Source organism: Phoenix dactylifera, unplaced genomic scaffold, assembly GCF_009389715.1.
Source record: "Phoenix dactylifera cultivar Barhee BC4 unplaced genomic scaffold, palm_55x_up_171113_PBpolish2nd_filt_p 000164F, whole genome shotgun sequence".
NCBI classification, from domain to species: Eukaryota; Viridiplantae; Streptophyta; class Magnoliopsida; order Arecales; family Arecaceae; genus Phoenix; species Phoenix dactylifera.
The window spans coordinates 362,020-388,998 of record NW_024067706.1 but is presented as its reverse complement, the minus strand read 5'-3'; the positions used below and the strand labels follow the sequence as shown (position 1 = coordinate 388,998).

The 26,979-nt window shown below is 37.5% G+C and overlaps 1 protein-coding gene across 1 annotated transcript in view; it reads left to right on the top strand.

Annotated features, from left to right (window-relative positions):
- LOC103696094 (CSC1-like protein At3g54510) overlaps window positions 1-26,979 on the top strand; it is a 49,032-nt gene that overhangs the window by 20,263 nt on the left and 1,790 nt on the right. The window contains exons 5-13 of the mRNA XM_008777622.3: window positions 21-42; window positions 380-444; window positions 2,065-2,124; window positions 2,223-2,354; window positions 10,092-10,280; window positions 11,693-11,991; window positions 17,486-17,765; window positions 22,208-22,486; window positions 25,507-25,740. Of these exons, the coding sequence (XP_008775844.2) occupies window positions 21-42; window positions 380-444; window positions 2,065-2,124; window positions 2,223-2,354; window positions 10,092-10,280; window positions 11,693-11,991; window positions 17,486-17,765; window positions 22,208-22,486; window positions 25,507-25,740 (1,560 nt within the window). The remainder of the gene's footprint in view (window positions 1-20; window positions 43-379; window positions 445-2,064; window positions 2,125-2,222; window positions 2,355-10,091; window positions 10,281-11,692; window positions 11,992-17,485; window positions 17,766-22,207; window positions 22,487-25,506; window positions 25,741-26,979) is intronic.

Here is a 26,979-nt window from a genome sequence, read left to right as displayed (position 1 = left end):
CACTTATGTTTTTGTTTCAGCTTATTCTATATCTTGCTGAAGGTTGATTTTTCATTATTTTTGAGTCTAGGAGATCTTATAAGAAATGTTCGATTTTATAATCTTAGATTTTAGGTGAATGGCCTTAGTTTATCCCTTAAACCATATATTCAGTTGGCTAAGGTGCTCTTCGATTTTTCGTAAAACAAAGTGTAGTTCTTTTAGTGGAATTTATGATAAGTAACATAAGCATTTACAAGTAAAATACTGTCTTACTAAATGAAAAAAATAGGAATACATCTTGCAGTCCTACTGTAAGCTGATCTGTTTTCCTTTATTAAACGTGCATCAATTTTCATCGGCCTATGACACAATGAGTGTGTATGAGTTACCCTTTCAGGTATCATCTCGGCTTTGCAAGCTGGACGGATTTTAAAGAAGGGATGTAGAAGCTACCTGACTTTGGTAAGAGACACTCGATAAGATGAATTGAGGTTAGAGGATATTCCTGTAGTGGATGAATTTTTGGATCTTTTTTTCAAGGATTATCCAAGATTGCCACCAATGGAGTTTACCATTAATCTAGTACCAGGTCCAAGTTCGATTTCCAAAGCAACTTATTGGATGGCCCTACTGAGTTGAATGAATTGAAAGATCAGCTGCAAGGTTTGCTAGACAAGGGTTTTATCCTAGTGTATCACCTTGGGGGGCTCCAGTATTGTTCATGAAAAATGACGATGGAAGCATGAGACTTTGTATTAATTATAGGGACCTAAATAAAATTACGGAAACAAGTACCCTTTTCCTCGAATAGATGATTTGTCTGATCAGCTGCAAGGTGCACAAGTTTTCTCCAAGATTGATCTTTGATCAAGATATCATTAGTTGAAAATCAATGCAGAGGGTATGCCAAAGATTGCATTCAAAACTCGTTATGGACACTATGGATTTTTAGTGATGCTGTTTGGATTGCCAAATGCTCCAGCAGCCTTTATGGATTTAATGAATAGCATATTCAAATCTTTTCTAGATCGATTTGTTGTGGTATTCATTGATGATATTTTGGTTTATTCAAAAAGTAAAATGAAGCATGAAGACTATGATGTGTACTGCAAACATTGAGAGATGAGAGACTTTATGCTAAAATGAAGAAATGTGAGTTTTGGTTGGATAAGATAGTATTTTTGGGACATATCGTATCCAGAGATGGAATTCATGTGGACCCAATGAAAGTGGAAGCTGTGGCGTAATGGAACAGGCCAACAAATATTTCAGAGGTTTGTAGTTTCCTTGGGATGGCAAGTTATTACAAACGATTTGCGAAAGGATTTTTTTGTACAGCTGTACCTTTGACTCGCCTAACTCAAAAAGGGGTTAAGTTTGAATGGACCAACGATTGTGAGCAAAGTTTTTAAGAATTAAAGAGACGATTAGTTTCAGCCCCTATTCTCACCATACCCACAAGTAATGAAGGATTCACCGTTCACGATCTATAGTGATTCTTGTAAGAAGCGAGTTGGTTACATAGTGATTCAACATGGTAAAGTGGTGGCTTATGCTTCTAGACAATTGAAACCTTATCCCTACACATGATTTGGAGTTAGTGGCAATAGTTTTTGCTCTTAAAATCTAGAGACACTACCTTTATGAGTGCAAAGTATTTACAGATCATAAGAGTCTAAAATATATTTTTACTCAAAAAGAACTAAATATGAGACAATGGAGATGGCTGGAATTATTGAAGGATTATGATTTGATGATTAACTATTATCCTAGAAGAGCTAATATTATTGCAGATGCCTTGAACAGAAAATCTATAGGGAACATGGCTGCCGTAACTACTAATCAATGACACATTTTGGAAGATATGAGAATACTTGATTTAGAGATTCGATTACTTGATTCGAGGATTTGATTAGCTAATATGCAAGTTCAGCTGACACTTACAGAAAGGATTAAAGTTGCTTAGAATAATAATCAGCAATTATTGAAGGTTAGAGAATCAGGGGATCAATCTGAATTCAGAATATATATGATGATAATCTTTGAGATTTTGGAATAGAATTTGTATTCCTATGGATTCAGAAATTAAGTGGAAAATTCTTAAAGTGGCTCATCAGTCTGGATATACAGCACATCTTGGAGGTAATAAGATATATAGGGATTTGAAGGAGTTGTATTGATGGAATAATATGAAATGGGAAATCGCTCAATTTGTGGTTCAATGTTTGGTGCATCAATAGGTCAAAGCTGAACATCAGAGATCTACAGGGCCACTTCGGCCTCTTGATATTCCAGTATGGAAGTGGGAACAAATTACCATGGATTTTGTAAGTGGACTACCAAAGACTCGTAAAGCTAATGATGCATTTTGGGTGATTGTGGATAGATGAACCAAATCTGCGCACTTTTTACCTATTAGAGTTGGTTTCAGTTTGGAAAGGTTAGCCAAATTATCCATAAAAGAGATTGTGAGACTGCATGAAATTTTAGTGACCATCGTGTTAGATCGAGATGCCAGATTTATATCACGATTTTGGAAAACTTACACGGCTTGGGGATTAAGCTGAATTTCAGTACTGCCTTCCACCCTTGGATCGATGGTTAGTTGGAGAGAATTGTTCAGATTTTAGAGGGTATGTTGAGAGTTTGTGTTATAGATATGAAGGGTTCATAGGATGAGCATCTACCTTTGCTAGAATTTGCATATAGCAGTAGTTATTAGAATAGCATCCAGATGACTGCTTATAAAGTATTGTATGGAAGAAAATGTTGTTTGCCAATTTGTTGAGATTATGTTGGTGAGCGAAGGTTGTTAGGACCTGAACTTGTACAATGAATGGTTGAGAAAATTCAGCTGATCAGGGAACAACTTCAAGCTGCACAAAGTAGATAGAAACGTTGTGTAGATGATAGGAGACGGGAATTAGAGTTTCAAGTTGGTGATCATGTACTTTTTAAAATATCTTCTACAAAGGGAATTTAAAGGTTTGGTATTCGAGGCAAGTTGAGTCCCAAATTTGTAGGTCCGTTTGAAAGAGTTGGTGAGGTGACATATAGACTGGTCTTGCCGCCTTCATTTACTAGCGTGTGCAATATTTTTTATGTCTCCATATTAAGAAATACGTGTCAAATCCAAATCACGTTGTGGATCTTGAGCCCTTATATGTTAGAGAAGATCTATCATATAAGGAGCATCTTGTACGGATAGAGGACCGAAAAGATCAAGTATTAAGATGTTGTATCATTCCTTATGTCAAAGTGCAATGGAGGAGTCATTCAAAAAGAGAAACCACCTGAGAACTAGAGGATTAGATGAAGGAGAAATATCCCCAGCTCTTCAAAGTACAGTATGAAAAATTTTGAGCACTTTTTTTTAAGAGGGGGGAATGTAATAGCACAGCCATTAAACCCAATAGGGAGTTGGGCCTGGTCCACTTGACTGGCCCAGATGAATAACTTAGCCCAGAAACAAAAAAAGGCACATGCTCGACATGTGCACTGAGCGAAAAAACTCTCAATGGGAGTCTCCTGCCGATCATATCTATTATGGTTTACCGTACCGCCCTATACCATCTGGTACAAGGTGTGTCGTACTGCACTAATAGAAAATTGGTACAAAGCTCAATTTTGAGTCAATACAAGCCTCATACCACCCTGTACCGAGGCATACCATACTATACCGAGACATGACACACTGTACTAAGGCATACCACCCTGTACCGAGGCGTACCGATGTGTATTGAGATGCATGTCGGTCCTTAATAAAGCACCTGTATCAAGGTATACTGAGATAAAAATTGAGAAAAATGGTTAGAGAGCTATTTTGGTATAGGATGCGTACTGTAACATATCATACCGAGCCGATCAGGTACCGATATAGTACACAATACCGAGATTGCAGATGTTGGAATCTGTACTTTTGTTTTTCTTGCAAGGTAAGTAATGCTTCACTTTTTCTAGATTTATCGGCAAATGATAAAATTATTATATTTGATAAATTTTGAATCATACTATTCATGATGTGTGAACTTGATGAATGATATTTTTAATTAAATATATTTTATTTTAGAATAATATAAATGAAAATATTCATCTTGTTTGATTGATTTCGATATCGCATGCTGACATGTAATTTTGTCGAACTGAAATATGAAATCGCTTGTGTCACGCCCCGAATCAGGATCATGACACGGTCTTGCTATTGCAATCTTATGCACGCAATAACACGAAGCCACTTAAAATTTCATAACAAAAATAAATAGTTTCTTTTACTAATGTCATAACATTATTCATGAAGTTGAAACAGTACAGATACAGAGCTTCTAAAATTTGATTATTACATAACATTTTCAGTTACCCCAACCCTGAGTAACACCAAGCTCCCTGCTCCTAGTAGTGTTGATGGGGACATCATAGCCCTTCATTCAGATGATCCTGAGCCTTTGGATTGAGTCAGACTTGGATTGGATCCATTTGAGTTCGAGTTATTTTCTTTTATTGCATTATTTGCTTTTGTCTTAGTCAAGTCAATTTGGTCAGTTGTTTTATTATTAGACTAGTCAATTGGGTTTATGTAATTGGGTCAATATGTAAGGTCTATATAAAGACCACCCCTCTCATGTATGGGGTGATTGATGATTGAATGAAAAAAATCCTAGCTTCCTTCTTGTTCTTCTTCTTCCTCCTCTTCTTCTTCCTGTGTCTCTATAACTTCTTCTTTCTTCTCCCTCCCTTCTTCTTCCTTCTCTCTTCATCCCTACAGTGGTTCTACATCAGCTTGGTATCAGAGCTTCGACTTTGCCCCTGCTGCCAAAGTCACAATCCAGTTCTTTTCTTTCCCCTCTCTCGGTCTTCACGCAACTCACAACTCCCAATCCCACCCTCTCTCAGCCGTCTCACACCACCACCCCATAGGAAAGTAGGCCACACCTCCCTCCCTTTCTCTCGGTTCCTACCAGAACAGAAGGGGAAAATCCCCATCGCCGGATCCTTTCCACCCGCCTTTTCATCCCCGCCCACTGCCGCCCCGGCCAACACTCGCCTTTCTTTTCTTTTTTTTCGTTTAGATTTAATCTCTAAGCTAGATCACAAAAATAAATTATGAAGGGCTTTACCTGCTCTGAAGAAGATCGTCTGCCTCCTACTCCGGCAACGCGGCCCTCTGCTCCAGTGACGCGGGCCTAACACTAGATCCTGACAACTGAGAAGGATAGTGTGAGAGAGAGAGACGGTGGAGGGGAACAGAGGAAAGGTGGTGGTGAAATGCTCCACCAATGGAGGCTTCTTGTAGCCTCTGATTGCTGGGGAAGGCGGATAGTTGTAACCGCCCACCATCAGGCAATTACAAACACCTGCCCTTTGGTGTGATGGCCTCCCCCCGTTCCTCCCAAGAACGGGGGCGGTTATCACAGTTTGTTTTGGGACTCCTGTCTATATGAAGAATCCTGCCAATAGGGGTTAACATGTTGCCAATTGATTAGCCCTGAAGACTTACGCCGCAAGAAGATGCGTAGCCTACCACAACAAGATGCGTAGCCTACCGCAAGAAGATCTTGCCAAAAGGAAAAATATAGTCATAGCTCATTATTAACAAGATGAACTTGAATTTTGAAAGAATTTGAATTTATGAATGACATTTAAATTTTGTAGAAGATTGATTCATATGTATTGGTAATACAGTATATCTAGATTTGGGTTTTGAATTGTTGAATTTAATATGCTTATTTTCTGTAAATTGATATTTATTTATCCGAGTGAATTAGTTAAAGTGTTCTTTGTTTACTGGGCTATCTAGCTTATTGGTTGATTTTTTTACCATTTTTATAGTTTTAGAGTACTAGCGTGACCCGGGTTTCATTATAGGAGAGCGACTAGAGATAGAATTTTGGCAACTTTATTTTAAATTAGGATTTGATTAAAGTTGATGCAAGACTTTAGAATATTGTTGTTGTAAGATATTTATTTACACTTAGTTATTTTAATTAAAGTTTGAATGTTAATTATTTAAATTTATTCTGATGCTTGTTTATGATATCGTGATGAGTTGCCTTGCATGCTTATATGGAGAGTTCCTGACATGGTCTGCCGAAAAGGTTGGTTTGCTAATTAAATTTGGTTTCGGCCCGTTAGGGCCGGGCCGGAACGACAAAGGGACCAGCTGGAATCGGTCCTTTTCTAGTCGGAACCAGTCGGTTCACACCGAGTCAAGTTGATTTGAGGATACTTTATGTTATTCATTTTATAATTTGTATTATTTTAAAGTAATAAGATGCATCATCTAGGTTAAATCGGGATCATAGAAACTGAGTATGCGGCGGACCTTGGTTCATGATGAGTATGCGGCGGTTGTCGCAACCCCCGGCTCACAATTTTGGGTTGGAGGTGTGATAGGGGGAAAGGGTGGTGAGGGAGGAGCAGAGAGAGAAATAGAGGAGAAAAAGAGAGAGGATAAGCGAAGCTGCAGGGTCATCATCTTTGGGGGAGGGAGAGATTGAGAGAGGAGAAAGAAAGTGGGGGCAAAGCCGCCAGGATTGTCATCATATTTGAGAGAAACTGAGAGATAGAGGAGAGAGAGGGTGAAGCCAACATGGTCATCATGTTCAAGAGAGAGACTAGGAGAGAGAGGAAAGAGAGAGGATGAAGCATGTACCTATGGTCATTGGAGGCTGTGATAGTGAGAGGGCGGCGTCAAAACCCTAACCTTAGCCGAATGTGAGAGGGAGGGAGAGAGTGATCAGAAGGCAAGGTGACTCAGGATCAAGAGGGGGGCTTATAAAGGCAGCGAACCATCTTGAATCAAGCAAAACCATGTGATTCTACTTCATTCATGTTGATTCAGCCCAGTCGAGGGCTGTTCCAAATCAAACCTGCATCTTGACTTGGTTTCCAGTTCCACCTAAAACTGTCAGCACACCATGAATCAAGTGGTTTGGGTTAAGATAGCCGACTTTGATGTATTTCAAGTCATTCAATCTCTTCTTTATTAGATGCTTTCTCTATTTGTTTTGTATCAAGAAGAAGGTTGACAAGTTGTGCTCATGGCTACTAGAGGAGACTATTTGTGAGAGGATCCACATTGCTAATCCTATGATTTTTAGATGCACCCAAAAAAGAACCACTATTTTGCTGTGGATGCAACTAAATAAGTTGGATATTAGCCTCTATTCATCATAAACTATTGGGCCAATTAAGTTTGGTGTCAAAAAATACTTATATATTCATATTATCTTTTCTTGCCACATAGGAGCTCTCTCTAAAAGTTTCTGGGTGAAACACACCACACATGGCATCATGCATCTGCTTGTTCTTAATGGCCATAAGTATTAACTTACCTCTCTGGTAGCAACAACCATATCAGGCTCTATCTTTTAAATGACATTGCACACAATCAATTGTTCCTCATCCATGTCTATTTCTGGGATACTATATTGGAACTTGGGTTGAGATAGGCTGCTGATATGCAATTGATTTAATTAGCCAATAAAGGATTTCACAATTATATTTTATGAGAATAGACCAGCATCATGGTTGCACTTGAATCTTGATACAATGCCTTGCCCTCCTCGTCATCCCATTTTTCCTTAATGATATCAATATACTCCTTAGCATGCTTGCCTGATATCGGCTATAGTTGTCAGTATCATTTGATATAAGAATCTCATTTGGGGGTATCTCTCGCTATCTACAGGCTCTAGCACTCGATACCAAGGTGTTATTTCTTTTACTATTCTCTTAGCCCACATTTAGAACTGCTAGCTTGTCACTAACCTCTCTGCATAACTGTTACATGCCACTGTTACATGCAACTATGGGCATATCTGCTCTCTTGCCACTCTGCACTCACGAACATCTAGTGTAGGTCTGCCTTCTTTTCAATAAGGCTATTGAGTGCAACAGCAAAGGGGGTGATTGATGGCCTCAGTATCTCTCCTTGGTGCACTTCCTCCTCAAATCCAGCACTCATGTCTTGTTTATATGAATTTAGTGATGGCCTGGTTCTCTTCACCACCTGCGTCACTTGGCAATTCTTGCCAAAGCCCATCAGCATTAGATCTATGCAGTGGGCAGCATGGGATCCAGAAATGCATTGGCCTGTTGATCCCTCCAACGGCCTTGTTCTATGGTCTATTATCAGGAAAATCTGCATGACATGCTGCTCCTCCATCTAATTAACTACCTACTGCATTAAGCTCAGGATGTATGGGGCATCATGCACCTTCTTAAAAGCATCAATTGATTTGTCAAAAAAAAAAGCTCCTCTAGCTCAAAATATTGATGATGCTTTGCCTTCTGGGCTTTGTCCAACCATCACACACTAATTAATACCATAAATGTTCCACTTGCTCTAGTAGGAGGTTTTCTATCTCTCTAGCTCTTTTTTGTTATCATCAAGCAACATACCATAGATGTTCTTCTGCCGAGGAGGACCGACACACAACTGGCTTTTTGAATGGAGTTGATAGCAGAATGGTAGGGATGTGGCTATAGTGGAACCAAGAGGCAATAGCTCTCCACATGTCCTTTTTCTTATCCTAGGTAGGTATAAAATCAATCCTCTATTGCTTTGAGTCTTTGTTGGGGAAGGCATGTGAATCGAAGTCATAAATGGTAGCCCCTACAACCACATCTCTAGGCTTCTTTTTCTTCTTGCTAGTAAAGTTTCCGAAACATAGATGCTCTTCAATTGCTACTGTTACCAACAACTTGTCTTACCAATTGGCTCCTACAGCCTAGATTTTCCCTAGTGCACCCAGAGCCGGAACACCTCTATAGTGTGAGGATTCAAATTTTGCCATGTCCCGGACAACTTCCTCTCTCTAGCATTGGTCATTTAGATTATCCCATATAGAAGCTTGAATTTGCACCTTCTCCATGTCATTTAGATTAATGCCTCAGTCTCGTGGATCCCTAGAGTGATATGATGCTGGTTTAGTTGTTCCATGATCAATCGCTGCTTTGTTTCTTTGCACTTCTTTCTTGCCTTCTTTAAAGTTATGGAAGTTTTTTTTCATTAACTGTGAGAAATCCTGTCGAATTTCGTATATGTAGTCACATCAAAGTAATCACTAGCCAGATGTGTTTTCTTCCATGATTTTTCTCATAAAAGCCACCCTTACCTTCATGATTTTCGAAAGAGAATAATGGCATCTTGTGGCCTTCTCTCTTTTTGGTCATGGGATGCCTTCCAACTTGAACCGAGTTGTACCGAGTGGAGCCAGGCAGTTTCACTCGGTTTGGAGCGGTTTAGGTTGTTCGTATCAAATCCCAAACCGATGAGTCAAACCGATCAAGTTCCTCACCAGTTCGGTTGGTACACCCTCCTGAACCGAGTGGCTCGGGTTGTCCTGGCAAACCCTGGAGTCTTATTAGTTTGGTGAAACCATGTAACTTTTTTGTGCTCTAGCAGAGACTGACTCCTAATTCATTTAGTAGTTTATATGCTTAAATGTAGGTCTGGTTTATTGATTCTTCTACAACCCAATGACTTGACATGATTGCTCTTTGAGCATGTAGAGAAATATAAAACCAACTCTTAATTCATTGAGTACTTGTATGAGCTTGTAAGCTTGGCATAGCTATTCCTCTGAAACCACATCAGTTGACATGATGACTCTCTGATCATTCATACAAATACAAAACAACTATTCCTTGGTGGATTATATGAGAAAAACTGACTTTTTAGCTTCTATTCGAAAAAAGAGGGAAAAAGTAGATACTTTGAATTCACTACTGCAAGTAATAAATATGGAATTTTTCTTATAGCTACAGAAGTTGGTTGAAAGTAGGAAGAAAGCTAGAATCAAGGTTCGCCGTCTCGGTACCCAACCCCGTACTGTTACCACACTAGCACATTGTCAGTATGGGATGTTATAATTTTTTTTGGCATACTGAGTATTGATACGCTGCCCATACCGGGTACCGGTACCGAACTAGTATGGTACGATACACTCCGTATTGCCTGGTTCGGGCTGGTATAATGTACCATGGCTAGAATCTTCTGTACTGTCATTTTATATCATTATAATGAAACCAACACTAATATATGAAACAATTTTTCTGCATCAAAAGTTATCATTATTCATACAATGTTCCTGGAAATTATTTTGCAGCGGTTGGGAGATTCTATTGAAAGGAAGATTAAAATGTTGCGACAAAGGGCAAGAAATCAAAATTCAGGCTTTTCGCTTTGTGATATATTTCGATCAAATGTTGCAGATTTGGAGATGCATGAGGAAAGGCTCCAGGAGGTATGTCGTCAGATTCGTCTCCTACAGTGCGAAAATATACTTAAGCAAAAGGTACTAAAGGATATTTTGTTTAATTATCCAAAGGTATTAGAATATTATCTGATTAAAGTTCAGTATTGCTGTTTTCTTTGTTTTACTGATTAAGTTATGTTTTCCTGTTAATCTTCATGTTGATTATTTGAGGCTTTCTTGTAAGCTGGGAGATAGGACACTTCAAATGTATTTCTTATAAGAAAATGTCGGAAGATGCTTTTTCTATCTGAAATAAGCTTGGTGATTCTGACTTCATATATAAAACCTTTTTTAATGAAAAGTTGATTTTTGAAGTTATATTTTTGTTAATCATTTCTTATATTTGATTATTTCAGTAGTACTTTTATGTTTCCTTAGTAGTTGCTATAAAGTGAGTTTGATATTGTTAGACCCTAACCATTGGGCGACTCTTGTACCAATTTTACATATGCAGTATTCTAAAGTGGCTGGCCAGTTGATAATGGAAATGTCATCCTTAAATATCACAATAATCGAAAGGGGCTAGCTCAGATGTTCTACCAGATCTCCTTATTCACTTTCTTCTTCTGTTTAATATAATCTATAATTCTATACCTTATTATTATCTTTTTGCATTATTCATTTATAGGTATAATCATGGTATGCTGAACCGGCCCGTACCGGCCGGTTCAACACGTACCGGACTGGCCTGGTACGGCAGTGGGAAACGGTTCTGACCCCTTATAGAGCCGAAATCGAGTGGTATGGAGGCATACCAGTGCGAACTGGACCGGTTCGCACCAGTACAAGCGTGCCCGTGGGCACGTGTTATGCGGACCGGTTCGACACCGGTACAAATCGGTCCGGTAGGCGACCGGTATACCTATTGGTACCAGTTCAGCATACCTTAGATATGTTGTTCTGTAGTCCCACTATAAGAAGATAACCTTATTCAATAGTCAAAAGAAAGTGCGTCATTAGTTCGTAGGCATTATTTCCCTTATATATTATGCATCTAAAACAACTACGAAACCAACGGAATACTTATCAAATGCTTCCCAGCCTGAACTATGCCATCAATGACACCTAATTCTAGATCAACTAAAAACCTCTCAGAACTTGACCCTAACGTACCATTATCCTAACTGAAATTTTAGCCATCATATCAACACCAAACTAACATAACTCTTGAAACCTAAAAATTTTTGCCTGCCATGCAATTTTCTCATATAAGTAATATTTTGATGGCACTAAATATCATCTTTTGAAGTCAAATGGGTCTAAATTTCACACACTGTTTTTTTGTCATCATATTGAGATTTGTTTCCTGTTCTTTCTTTGCTTTGTATATTACATTTATTGGTAGTTACTAAATTACTTGGCTGTGAGATCACTTACATCTTGCCAAACTCATGTCTGTTTAGGCCATCTCAAGGAGGAATTTGGTCTCTAATTCACAATTCATTTTCCAGGAGTTGTCTGTTGCGTTTGTATCATTTAAATCTCGACTAGGTGCTGCTCTAGCTGCCCAAACTCAACAGCATGTACATCCACTCTTGTGGATAACAGAGTTTGCCCCAGAACCAAGAGATGTACTATGGAATAATTTGGCTATCCCTTACCGTCATTTGGCACTTTACAAAATTGTAGTTTTCTTTGCAGCATTTCTTCTCACAGTTTTCTTTATTTTCCCTGTTACGGCTGTTCAAGGAATTGTACAGTTTGAAAAAATAAAGAAGTGGTTCCCTCCAGCAAGAGCTGTTCAGTTGATGTAAGCCATCTTGTCCAGTTGTCTCTCATGTCATTTTTTTTTGGATTATCATATACTATAGGTATAGGAAGAAAATTCAGTTCATATTTCTGAGCGATACCAATGCTTAACTTTTGTAGTTGTTCAAGCATTCATATGTTAATTAATGTTCCATACATTTTCTTCTTGCAGTACCTTCTCTTAGAAAATGCCAGGTTAATAGAATGGTTGCCATACATGCTCAAATCTGTTGCTGGTCCCTTTTAGATTATGAAAATCATGAAGATTAGCTTGATGTTATCTTGAATAAAGATTGTAGTTCTGCATTTATTTTAAGGCGTCATATAAATTTGTGTGTCAAGAGCGCTGAGCAATACATCTAGAATCCTTCATATGTTCTGACTTTCAAATTTAAATTGAATTTTTAATCCTGAGTTATTGATGAATCCATGAAAATAATGAACAGTTGAAAATGAAAAAAGTTCTTTTAAATGATGTGCTAGCAACATGGTATACACAGAACTCCTTATAATAGAAACAATGAATTGATTCAGGTTGGAAGATGATCACAAAACTTCCTCTTGGTAGACCATACTTTGATATTTTATCCTTAAACTGATCCACATAGAAAAGATAAAGTTTTCTGGTTAAGCTATGTTTCAGAACAGTATTGAACAGGCAATTGAGTTTATATAGTTTTAAGTTTTCTACCATCTACTCGACTAACCCTATAAGCTTATGATGTAATTGCACATGCGTGCTTGAAGGTGTGCCTATGTGCATGTGCTTGTGTAATGAGGGCATATATGGAAATTGAGATTTTGCATTTCACTGATAAGCATAGCTAGTTGCTACTAAGGATAAGTACAGAGCTAGCAAAGAAAGAAGTATGTTATTATTTTGATTCTTGCAGATAATGTTTGTAGAAGCCTTGGAGTAGAAATGGGGGTCACCAACCTGGTTAGTTTGTCATAGACTCTTCATTAAAACGTTTGCTAAAGGATATCAATGCCAATTTACCAGAAAAGGGCTAATTTTTTTTAACATTGTCAAAACAGCTATTTAAGGATAGGGGAATATATGCAAAAAAGGCATATTCGAAAGGGTATTAATGCCGACCAGTAAAGTTGGTAAAGTCATTGGGGTTGGTACTAATGACTTGGGTTAGAGTCCCACCTCTAGAAGATTTTCTAGTGGGTTTGACCTCTCCTACTTTCAAAAATCATGCTAATTGCAAATTGGCAGGTGTACACATGCAAAATTGACAGTTTTTTGAGGGTTGTGTATGCAAAATAATCCTCTGTGTTTTCTTCTTATGTAGAGTGACCTGGCTATCATCTCCCTCCTATTTTTTCCCCCCATTCCAGAAGAGGTGACCATCTCATCCTCACCTAACACGAGCACTCTACATGCAGAGATATAATATAAATGGATACGACCACTGAGGAAGGTCCCATAGGAGTAGATGATGTTATGAATGTCAGAAGAAATTTACAATTAAAATGAAAGGCCTTAACTGTAAATACACTTGGTATTGAGTGGGGATGATAGCGCCCATGAATTTGTAATACATGAGATTAGCTCGAGAGGCAGAATAAAGTATAGCATGAATAATCATCAACAGAGCTAATATTTAATAACTACTTAGAGATGGAATGGATCCCCATACCAGATTTTAGAATGAAGTAAAAATGAAGCAAAGAGTGTCTTGTTGGAAGGGAGAGGTAGCAGTGTGCTTACTTGCAATCTGTACAGTCATGATGTAGTTCAGGTCTGGATAATTAACTAGAGTTAAGTTTATCTATTTTATTTTCAGTTTATTTACTTTTTTATTGAGTCGTAGGAGTATTATATTCAAATTTGCTGGGATAAGCTTAAGATTTTCTACTTTTCAAGCATCTATGGCTCATCTTTGCAGCGTGCTTTTGAGCCCTATTTTGTGTAGGAATACTTTCTAAAGGTCCTGTTTGGAATCCAGCTTGGACTAGGAAAATTTGAACTCAATTAGAATTGTCAGTTGGAAAGATTTAAGTGGCCCTTAGGGTTCATCTTTGTAGTGTGTTCTTGAGTCCTATTTTGTATATGAATATTGTCTAAAGGTCCTAGTTTGAATCGAGCTTGGATTGGGAAAAACTTTTGAACTCATGAGAATTGTCAGCTGGAAGGAATTCAATGGCCTTTTTTGTGGTATCCTATGAAACTACAAATTTTGCTATTTTAGGAAATTGTTGGTTGTCCTTTTAATAGGAAATTGTAGGGAAAGGTCTATAAGTCATAAGGAGTTATATATTAGTATCAGGTGGTGTGATCCTATACTTTTGCTTCTCAAGTAGGATTGCACGATGCTACAAAGCAATCTTTCTGGGAGGACATGAATGGACTAGTCCAAGAAATTCCTAGCAGAGATGATATTTTTCGGAGGAGATTTGAATAAGCATGTGGGGAAATATAATGAAAGTTTTGAAAGGATGAATGGAGGTTACAGTTTTGGAGATAGAAATGAGGAAGGAAATGGTATTTTGGAGTTCGCGATAGCATATGACCTAGTATTAATTAACACTTGCTTTAAAAAGGACTCTCACTTGATAACTTTTGAAAATGGGCATAATATTAGTCAAATATATTTCTTTCTTACTAGAAAGACTGATTGAGTTTTGTGTAAATATTGTAAGGTTATATTAGGTAAGAGTCCAATGACCTAACTAGATTGGTGGTTTTGGATGTTTGTATTAGAAAGTGGAAGGGAAGGACTAAAGAAAATAGGAACCCAAGGACTAGGTAGTGGGAGTGGAATGGAGAAAAAGGATTCATGTATCTGACCTTGCTAGTTTGAGATTAAGGCTTAGTTGAGTTGAGTTGATTCTCCACTTTTGTTTCTCTTTAACCTCTATTTATGCAAGGATGTCCTGCATAATAAGAAGCAAAGTCGACAATAATATTGGTAGTTATTTATTGGCTGATGTAATAAAATCTATAATATGGTACAAACATATTTAACATCTGCTAGCTAAATCATGCTCTCTGATTGTGGGGAGCTCCACGTTGTTGATGGATAGTCTGGGGAAAAAAAAATCTGTTGTATAAAATCGAGAGTTGGTTGAAAGAGGTGGTCAATTGGTTAGAATGGAGGTTTATGACAATATGAAGTGATAATCTTGTTACCTAAGATCCCATTGATCAGAATGAAGCATTAAACATAATCAATGAAGTGTCACTGGGATTGATGGAGAGTTTTCTGAATTTGTGGAACTATGGAAGCAACTCAATGAGCTTAGAAACATAGTAGAATTCAGAATGATATTGGTGGCTCGGCGTGGTTCTGAATTCGCTTCATCTAGGTGCCATGTATTAACATGTCATTCTCAGTTCTGAAGATCTAGGCACGAGTCTTCTGGAATTTAATCCGTGCTTCCCACTTTGTGGTCGGCCTATAAAAGTCTTATCTTGATTTTTGCTTATATTTTTAGGCTATCTGACCCGGATGGATCCTCGGCTGATTCATCTTATCATGTCTCATGATGCAAACATCTTACCATAATTGTTCCCTCCAATATTCCCACTGACAAATTCTACTACTTATGGTTCATTCATCCCCTTGTAGGGCCCTTTTACGTTTATGATATTTATCGTTTATTGTTGCTTTCCTGCCCTACATGTTATTCTTGTCCCTAAACAGCCAATTCACATATCTCTCTTTCCATCATGGTATGTCGTACCATACCGAACTGGACGATACCGAGCGTACCATACCAAACTATGCTAGTGCCATACTGATACTATGCTAATGTGGCACTAGTACGGTGTCCGGTACCGAGACGGCGAACCTTGGTTCCCATATCTTATTTGATCCTATTTGCTTGGTGCAGTAGAATTATTCTAGAGTCCATTGGCTCTTCCCATTCTTTCACACACACACACACATAGAGATAGAAGAATCAGAAGATTGTTACGGCCTTAGAGTGGCAGTGGAAACCAAGGATCACCGAACTGATATCGGTAGGCGTACCGGTTGGCACCGGTACCCGTTCGGACCGGTATGAACCGGTACCACTTGTTCGGCCTGGTTCATGCATCCAAAAGTTCCAAAATAATTTGAAAACAGTACAGACTGGTACGGTTGGCCGGTTTGGGTCGGTACGGGCCGGTACCAGTTTTTAATGCAGAACCGGACTGGTCAGAGCCGGTACCGGTTCAGTACAAGCTAAACCGGCCGGTTCAGCATTTTTTGTTGGAAACCATGGTATGCCACACTGTACCAAACCGAATAGTACAGAGCATACCATACCATACTGATTCGATACCGGTATACAATACAGGGGGTATATTGATACTCGGTATGCCGAACTAGCCCTCATACTGGGCGTATAGACATAGTGACATGGTGGCACCAAGATGGGGGCCCGATCCTGAAACGGCGTACCTTGGTGGGAACTATACTACACTAAAACTATGCATCTCTCTCTTAGTCTGGTTGCATTTATGTTTCACTGTTCTCACTCAATTTTGTCTCTTGTTTCGCTTTGGTCATGGTTGTTGACTATTAGGCTATGACGTGATGTTGCACGTGAGTAAATTTTGTCATGAAAATTATGGAGAAAGTTTTTGCTGAAACTTAAAGACTTATACAGATAGAATATAAACAGTTAACATGCATATAAGTATTGAATAGATTTCCACTAAGCATAGATTAGGTAACTGTGAGCAGTAACTTTTGTGATAACCAAGGATTTATTCAATTATTTCTTTGAAGCACTCACATTGCATGGTAACTGATTTGGAAAAATATAGATAGACACACGCATAAGATAGATATATATGCACTAAATTAATGTGCACATTCACTGTGTTTATGGGCTGATGGTAAAACATCTAGAATGAGCTGTCTAGACTTGATGGTAAAACTGTCTTTTGGATAAGACTATGCATACGCCAGTTTTTTGCCTTTTTTATTTTCTTTTTTTCTTTTTGTTTCTGTCTTTATCCTATCTGATTTTTTCTCTGCATGCCCTTCCTTTCCCATTTCTCTCGCAATAAACTACATGATCATTAAAGAAACAGAAGTAATATGTAAACAATGGCTTTGTATGGAATATCTCTGTTTTATAAGTTATGCATTCATCATGTATTTGTGATTTGCGGTGAGCTCCTCACATGCTAGTGGAAGCTTTGCCATTTCTATTAATCTTCAATCCTACTTCATCTTCGTTTCTTTGTCTAAAACAAATAGTAAAATCTTCTAATTTGTTATTATCTTATTACAATGAGGGTCTGCTCACTAGCTTCACAAATTATCTTAAAGTAATTGTTCATTGTCCAAATCTTTTGAAAGTCAACTTCATTAATTGTTGTCTTGCATACATCTAGTAGGCATCCCCAAAATGCACTGATGATCATGATTCCACTATTGTCTTAACATTGTTACCTTTGTTGCTTCTGTTGATGGGTGTAGGGGAAAAAATTGATAGCTTACTCACATATATGTTATTCTTTTCAATCTATCTTCATAATCCTGCAGACCTGGGATGAGCTCTATATTGACGGGGTACCTTCCAAGTGTAATTCTCAATGGCTTTATATATATCATTCCTTATGCAATGCTGTCAATGGCCTCATTAGAAGGTTGCGTGTCCAAGAGCAAAAAGGAGATAAAAGCTTGTAGCATGGTATTCTATTTCTTGGTAGGAAATGTATTCTTCTTGAGCTTGTTATCAGGATCTTTACTGGAACAAATTGGAGAGTCATTCACTCATCCGAAGGATTTTCCCAGTCACCTTGCAAGTGCAGTTTCAGCTCAAGTAAGATACACAAATACTTGGTTTTGTGATTGATATGTATTATAGTGATTTTCACAATTATTGTACTATAGAGAAAAGTTTGCTTTATAAGGCATGTTACATGGTCATTATCTACAAGTTGTTATTTGACTAAAGTAATGACAACAATATGGAAGAAAAATAGGGAAGGTAATCCTAGCTAGCTAGTATATGTGCAAATAGTAGGAGCAAAATCCTTTATTTGTATTTTTTATTATTTTTCAACTATAAGTTTTTTTCCAGCAGCTCTCTGCTATCTAGATTTATAATTCTGATATAAGCATATAATTGATAAGTTATGGATATTATCAAATATATCCTATGCAGAATGTTACATGATAATCATCTACATGCTATGGTAATAGACTTCTATTGAGAGTTCATTATGGACAGGATGAAACAAAGATTGGGATGGGAGTTGTAATGGCTCAACTAGATTTGTTGGATGATGTGGATTATTATTGGTGTCAATATCATTGAGTTGTGGTTCAATATCACATTGTTTTGTTTTGGAGTAGGGATGAATATAATGGAGATACTTCATAGATGGTGCATGATATCACATAAGCCATTAGTATATGAAGTGGGCATTTTGGATAATCCATGACTCCGTATAAACGTGGAGGCCAAGCTGTCAAACAGAAACAAATATCATGCCTTGTCCCAACTATCCCTACTTCTTATTTTACGATCATACTTTTCTGTTATCTCAAGCTTTCTAAATCCTTTTCAACATTTCCATTTTTGGTAGTTAAGGTGTTCTCCTCATGTAATCAAAAAAGAAATATTTGGGTGAATCATTCTCATTCTGGACATACTTCTGCTACCATGTTGGTCTTGAACATATTTAGGGAAAAGTTATGCTGCCCAGATTCATGAATTTTCAATCTCACATGATGCATCATGAATTGATGTAAAAGAAAGTACTCTTTTCCCTTTCCAAAAGTTTGGGACCAAAGTAAATAAATAGGTATTGAAATTCTATGTTCTCTATGGAGGCTAAGGTGTAGAGTGTTTTTTGCTACTAACTTCATCATTAGTCTTAAAGCATTCCATTTTGGGGTTGAGGATGATGGGGAGCGGAAGAGTGTAGGTAACATGAATTGATTTTGATGTCAGTTTCTTTTATCTTATGTCTTATCTAGTTCAAATAAATAATTGTAGATCAACATAGTTCAGCAGTTGGGGTGGTTGGTTTGTTTGCTCCATAAAACCACACAAATGGCTGATGTAACTGACACCTAAATGCAACATTGCAAAAGTTCCCTAGAAGTTCTAAAATGATGAATCCTATAAGATGAAACTCAAAACTAAGGGGAATGCAAGTCACCAAACATGAACAGAATTCAACATATTTGAATTTTTAAATTAAATAGAGAGTGGTGTTAAAATATTTGCAGAAGAAGAGGAAAACAAGAGAAGAAAAGAATGAGAGAAAAGTGAAACAAGAGAAAAAAAAAGAGAGAGAAAAGTGATTTTATTTCTCTGTTCCATCACATTCGGTACATCTCAGGAGTTATATATGCTCGTGTACAGACTCCATATAAAAAAATAATATAAGCTGATATATGATCACGCTAATAAAGAAAAATATTATGGGTGAAACAAGTTGTTATATGATCCTTAAAATCACTCTAACAAAAAAAAATAATATAGATTGATACTGGATCACACTAATAAAGAAAAATATTATAAGTGATGCAAATTGTTACGTGATCCCTAAAATTATGTAAAAATCCTCCCACAAACTCAAAATGGTACTGTAGATGCGAACTTGAGTTTGGAAAATAGACCACAAATATAATCGACAACTGATGTACTAAATCAAGAGCTGAAGTAGCAGCTCAGAAGCTGACGTGATAGACTAGAAGCTGACATAGCAGCTCAGAGGCTGACGTGGTGGTAGATCAAGAGTTGACGTGGCAACATAGAGCTTGATGTGGCAAAACACGAGCTAATATGCTGCTCAGAAACTGATGTAACAGATTAGGAGTTGATATTATAACTCAAAAGCTGATATGGCAGACTAATGTGTCAAGCTGATGTGATAATATAGAATTTGATATGGCAGATATGACAATATAGAATTTGATATGGAAGAACAGAAGCTGATATAGCAACTTAGAAACTAATGCAACAAATCAGAAAGCTAATGCAACAAACTGATGTCTTTGGCAATGCTGATGTAGCTAACTGATACGGTGGACTAATGCGTCCACGGGCATGACTGACTAACATAGCAAACTGGTGTCTGTCGATGCGTTTGACGTGATAGACTAACTTGTCTGCCGATGTGGTTGATTGACTTGTCTGATGATGTGGCAGCAAGATGACACAGAAGATGGCAGTTGCAGCGAGAACAGAGCTCACAGAGAAAGCAACCAAAGGTTGACGATTCTCATAGATGGAGGCACCATGGAAGACGAGCTGGAGGCAGCAAATAAAATCGGAGATGGAGAAAAAGGGATTGAGCAATAGTGAGGAGAGACGATCGAAGATCTAAAGCTGAGGAGAAAAGTGGTGGAGAAGAGTTGTGGATCCATAGAAAATAAAGAATCTTCAGGTATTAATCTACTAGAAATAAAGGATATGCAGATCTACCAAGGAATATTTGATCTTCGAATATTGATTTACTAGAAAATAGAGGATCTGTGGAAAATAGAGGAATCTATAGATCCACCGAAAAATAAAGAATCTTTGGGTGTTGATTCATCCAAGAATAGGGATTGATAGATCAGCAATGGGGGTCTTCAAAGCTTCTAGACGTGGCAACGACGACTACAACAATGACGGAAGAGATGGTGGCTGCAGATTAGGTGATCAGTGGCTCTGATACCATATTAAAATGTTTGCAGAAAAAGAAAAAAACAAGAGAAAAAGAGAGAGAAAACTGATTTTATTTTTCTGTTCCATCACCTTTGGTACATCTCAGGGGTTATATATACTCGTGTACAAACTCCATATAAGAAAAATAATATAGGCTGATATATGATCATGCTAACAAAGAAAAATATTATAGGTAATATTGGTTGTTATGTGATCCCTAAAATCACTCTAACAAGATTATACTAAAAAAAAAAAAAAGATTGATACAGGACCATGCTAATAAAGAAAAATATTATAGGTGATGTAGGTTATTACGCGATCCCTAAAATTATGCTAACAAGTGGCTTTAGGTACAATGATCCTGAAGGCACCAGCCCCAAATACCAGGACTGCATGGAGAAGCAATAATGTTCTAAGATCTGATTCATGTTTTTGCAACTAGTTCGTAAGGCAAGCAAAAACCCTCGATTTTTGGATGATCCTTCAACATAACATTTAAGCTTTTTATGACAATGCCAATGTAAAACTCATATTTTTCTGTAAAGAGATTTGTTTATTGTACTGGCTTCCAGCTTAAAAGTAATTTGGTGATTGGATTTCTATCGGAAGGGGAGACTATTAGTTATTAATGGAATTAAATGACGTAATTTCACGCCATAGTTATTTAAAGCTATTAACAGGGTACAATTATCAGATGTTTTTGTACTATGCAACTTGAGGAAGCAGTTGAGATGATGTACAATGCAGTTATCCATTACAGGAGCATTAATCCCTCCACGTAAAACACATCTATAGGAGGCTGTAACCCCTGGAACACATGTACACAATATTCATGTAAATGTTATATGTGATCAATTAGTCTGTGAGTGAATAGATTAATAGACCCATTTCCAATCTGGAATCTGTCTGAAATCCTTTGGTTCTGACTCGAGGAAAAAATATGTCCATTTTGAAATATGAATTGGATATGGACCATCTGAGATCAATCCAAATTCAAACTGACCTGATACTAATACAATATATTTTCTGCAACCTTTCCAACTCCTCCTTGAATTTAAGAAACTTAAGTGCTTTTTGTAATAACTTTTATATACTTGTATTCTTGAAGATTATTTATTTTTCGTTAACTAATTCTATGCAGCGTCTTGTCAATGAAGGCTGCGATTTGTCATAATTGTTGTTTTCTTGCATTAAATATTTAGTATACAATTAAGTAACCTAATTAGTTGATGATTTAGCTTTCCTTGTCCTGATTCAACCAGAAAAACTGAAAAGATCAATAAAATAAATCTTAAAGTTGGTTATACCTGACTCAAATGGAAGTGGATCAGACTTGGTATTCAAATTGTTGACCTGATTAAAAAATGGTTCAAGCTTGCTTTGTACTCAAGGCTGATTCATCCTGGCCCACTTGTAGCTGTCCTGCAAAGTACAAACTACAAACCATATGAAATGATGTTACAGGGAAATTATTACATATTAGATTGATGGCAGTGATGATTGTTGTATGTTCTAATTAAAAACATTTGGCTTTATTGTTTTTTCCCCTTAGTCAACCATAATTTTTTCCCCTTATTGTTTCCATGTTTACCTTGCAGTCGAATTTCTTCATGACATACATTTTGACAGATGGCTTATCAGGATTTTCATTGGAGATTCTGCAGTTTGGGTTACTTATTTGGCATTTAATAAGGACCCGTACCTTTAATCGGGGCACAAAGAATGATCCTTATCTTTATGGCTTCCCATATTATAGGGTCATTCCAATAGTTTCACTTGCAATATTGATTGGTATGGTATATGCGGTCATCGCACCATTGTTGCTTCCCTTTCTTATTCTATACTTCTTACTTGGTTATGCAGTGTATGTCAATCAGGTTAGTTTTTTCTTCTAGTTAGTTAATGTGTGTTTCAATCATTCTAATATTTTTTTATTGCATAACTTTCGTTACCTTTGCAAGTGTACCTGGTTTTAAGTCTTTTTTCCTTCTTAATTAGAATATTAGATTCTTACAAAATTGTTCATTATTAGTTTATTTCATAGTATTTAATTAACTTGTTAAATTTTTGTTCATGTACATAATTATCTTGTAACCTGTCCTCTAGGAATTTCTAACCCTTCTTGAAGCAAAGGGTTGCCTACTATTACAGTGCAGCATGGACAACATGATATGTTCTAATACTTTCAGTTAGCTTCATAGGGGGGAGTTAATAATCTGCAGAAGCTAGACATCAAGAATAATTAGTTAGCTGAATGATAAGATGATCCAAGCATATCCAAGCATCATCTGCTTGATATTTAGATTTCCTCTTCCAGCCTTATTATGGTACAGTAATAAGGCAGAATTTGCACCACATTGTTCGTGCCTTCTAATTGTGCCTGTTTTTCATAAAGTCTGGTTGTACATGGTAATATCTGAGAAAACTCATTTTCTAATTTTCTCTGTTTCATTCCAGTAAATGACAAAGAGATCAAATGATAACTATTATCCTCAAGTAACGAGTGAAAAGTTTGAGTAAAACAATGAAATATCATGCAAGAGGCGTTCCTAGTATGAGAAACTAGTGTATAGAGCATATCTCATAGAATAATAAGAGGAAAGATGTCACTGCAACAAGGAAAAGTTGTATATCTTTATTCTAGTAGTGTATTTTCTCTTTGTAGTATAAACTTGAGTTGAATTGGTATGCTGACAAGCAAGGAATGCTGATCTATGCCGAACCGGCTGTTGGAGGTGTACCGAACCGGACCGGTTGGTTACCAGTCCAGTTTGCGCTATAAGTTCAAGATGGGTGCCGGTTTAAGGCTTTTTTTTTCCTTTCCTCTCCTGTTTGTTCATGCTTTCACTGCCCTCACTCGTCTTGCCGACCAACGATTGTCCCATGTACGCTGTCTGCCTTCCTCTCTCTCTCTCTCTCCTCCCTCCCTCCCTCTCCCTTTCCCTCTCCCTCTCCCTCTCTCTCTCTAACCCCTACTCTTGAGGGAACTCGATTGTCCCGAGAGGCAGAGCATCATGGCCATGATAGGACACTTGCCGAGACCACCACGGCTTTAAGAGAGAAGGCCCATGCGCTGCTACTCGAGCTTTGGTAACCCGTCATTGCTATCCATTACAACTTGTGAGAGATTACCGCCATCCAATTCCTCTCTCCCTCCCATCCTCCCTCTCCTTCCTCTTCCCTCTCTCCCTCTAAACCCCTCCCTCTTCACCATGCAGTCTCCTTGACACGTTTTCATTCTGAACCAGTCCCCGCTTCTATCTCTCTCTCTTTATTTTTTAATTTTTAAATTTTGAATTGAAGTTGGCAAACAATATGGCCGACTTTAGTTCAAAATTTGCAAATGAAAAAAAAAAAAATCCAAAACAGACTAGAATGGTATGGTACTAGTACCAAAACGTACAGGTCCCGATACTAGTGTAGCCAACCTTGCTGAAAAGGTTTAGGTCATCCTTGGTATAGCTTTATGACTACTGTCACTATCTTGTTGTTTTTGAAACTTAAGAGGTCGTGTAGAATGAACATTCATTTGTCATGAGAGACTTTGTTAAGATTACATATTTGTATGATTCATGCAAATGAACATAAAAGGGCAGTCTAATGCACGAGACTCCCACCAATGTGGAGTCTAGGGAGGGTCAGATGTACATAGCCTTACTTGGCTTGTGGAGAGACCATTTCTGTGTCTCAAATCTGTGACCTCTAGGTCATGGAGCAACCTTATTGTTGCGCCAAGGTTCACCCTATGAACATGATGCCATAAAAGGATCTAGGTGTACAATATCGTTATGTGGACATGCAACTATGCAAGATGCAAGTGTAAAAGAATTCACCAAGGAACAATAGATTTAATATATCTTTATTATGATGTGTATGCATCTAGTGTATAGTATTATGCGGTGCCATCTTGAGGACCGCTTTTAGCCGTGCACTAAAACATTTCCAATGGATGATGAAAAAATCGTCTGATGTCATGGTTAGTAGTTTTGTTGACCAGAAATAAAAAGTATTAAGTATATGCATGTAACCCAAGTTTTGAACTAGGTTTTGTCAGTCATGGCTCTGGTGCTAAACTGCTAATATCAAAAGACAAGGATCTTTTAGGCTGATCTTCCATTGGCATTGCAACTTGAATCCTTGCAAAATGATAAGCTAGATTGGCATCAAAGAAGCAAAATGATGTCAAATGTCAACCTATGGATGCAACATATGATAGGTACCAAGTACGGAATGAAACATCAATCTTCAATGCTATGGTTGCTAGAAATGAAAAAGAAAAGAAATGAATGGAAGGATGAAAAAAAGGAAAGCATATGCCAAAGTTAAACTACTACTTAAGACCATGAAGATGACCAGCATACCCTAACCCAAGAATATTCTTGATTTCATGAACTAGGATCATCCTTTAATCACTCTTTATATTAAATTAGTCATATATATTATATGTGCCATAAAGGTCACAATATAAATAATATCAATTGCAATAAAAGGAAATTGACCGTACTTTGTTGAGTGATATATACTTTGGTTATCCATCTCTCTTGAATGTATGACCAACATATGAGATAGATGGTGTGAAGTGGTAGTTGACAAGGCATGCTTCAAATTTCCATGAAGGGTCCTGATCAACTCAACATCGTGTGTATGGCAAAATATTTGGGAATAGAGAAGTCCCTTTTTGAATTTTTGATATTGTTGCAAAACATCATACAGGCTGATAGATTTACCACTCTATTTGGTTTCTTTAGTTTGATAAAATTTGCACCAAAATTTCAAGTTTTTCTATATTGCTTAAACATGCATGTTATAAAACTTCAGTTTTGTTTGTGATTTCTAACGAATTTAAATGACTCATATTTGACGTGATATTGATACATTCAGTTTCTTCACCATGCAGATGCACGATGTTTATGAAATCGTTTATGATACATATGGACAGTACTGGCCGCACATTCATCACTATATATTTATCACTATCATTCTCATGCAAATTACTCTGATTGGTCTATTTGGATTAAAGTCAAAGCCAGGGGCCTCAATTTCCACAGTACCACTTCTAATTTTGACCTTATTGTTTAATGAGTACTGCAAAATGCGATTTCTACCATCATTTTGTCATTGCTCACTACAGGTAAGCTATATTATATGCTTGTTGAAAATGTGTTTTAACCAACTAACTAGATTTGGTAATGGTAGGACTAGCATAAGCAAGAAGGCATAAGAAATTAATTAATGAAATTACTATTTAAAGCATGGTTTGCTGCTGGTTTTGGGTGTGCGTACCGTACTAATATCGAATTACGTTGAACCAACCCTCCATACCGGGTGTACCGATATGTACCAATATGGTACTTGTATGAGGTATGTTACCGAGATAGTTAACCTTGGTTTAAAGTAATAACATTATTTCCAACCAAAATATTTCTAGTTATGTTTTCTTCCAATTTCGTCATTAGTTAAGTTACTAGTCACAATCTATCAAAACGGGCAAATCATAATTTAGTTTCTTGAACTTTATGATAATATCCTCTCTTTTCCCCCCTTTAATTTTTTTCATGGGAGGACAATTAATCCAAAGCTCATGTACTACTGCATAAATTCTTTTCTATTTTTATTGAGTGAGAGGCGTCGGCATGCAACAATATCTCCATTAATATGGACCTTTAAATAGAGGTTGCAATTTATGACATAACCCATCAATCAAACCCACAAACAACCCGCTTAAGCAAGTTCGGGTTTGACATAAATTGGTTTGGGTCATGAATGGGTCAACCACTTTAGACTCGTTTATCGAATGGGTCGGGTTCAGGTTTAGACCTTTGACTTGTTTAATAATTGAGACGGGTCATGACTAGTTTTTGTCCTATTTAACACGACTCGCTTAACCTTCTTAACCCATTAAAATTCATTGAATATATTAAAAACCCACTTAACCTATTTAACCAAACTCGACCTCTTTAGCAAACGGGTTATGTGGGTCGAGTTCATGGTCTGCCGTATCGATCCGTACCGGTCCGGCCTGGGACCGATACCGGATCAGCGTGGAATCCGGTACCGGATCAGCGTGGAATCCGGTACCAGTAGCTTATCGTTGAAGAACCGGTATAGGACCGGTACGAGACCGGTACGGGACCGGTATGGGATCGGTACGTACCGGTGCGGGCCGCTACCGGTACGCCGACTGGTACCGGTACGGCGAACCTTGGTCGAGTTGGGTTACCTATTTAATAAATAGATCAGGTTCGGATCCGAAATTTTAACTTATTTAATAAATATATCATATTCGAATTGACAATTTTTTGACCCAACCTACTTCCAACCTGACCCATATTCGACCTGACCCGATCCGATTGCCACCCCTACCCTCTAA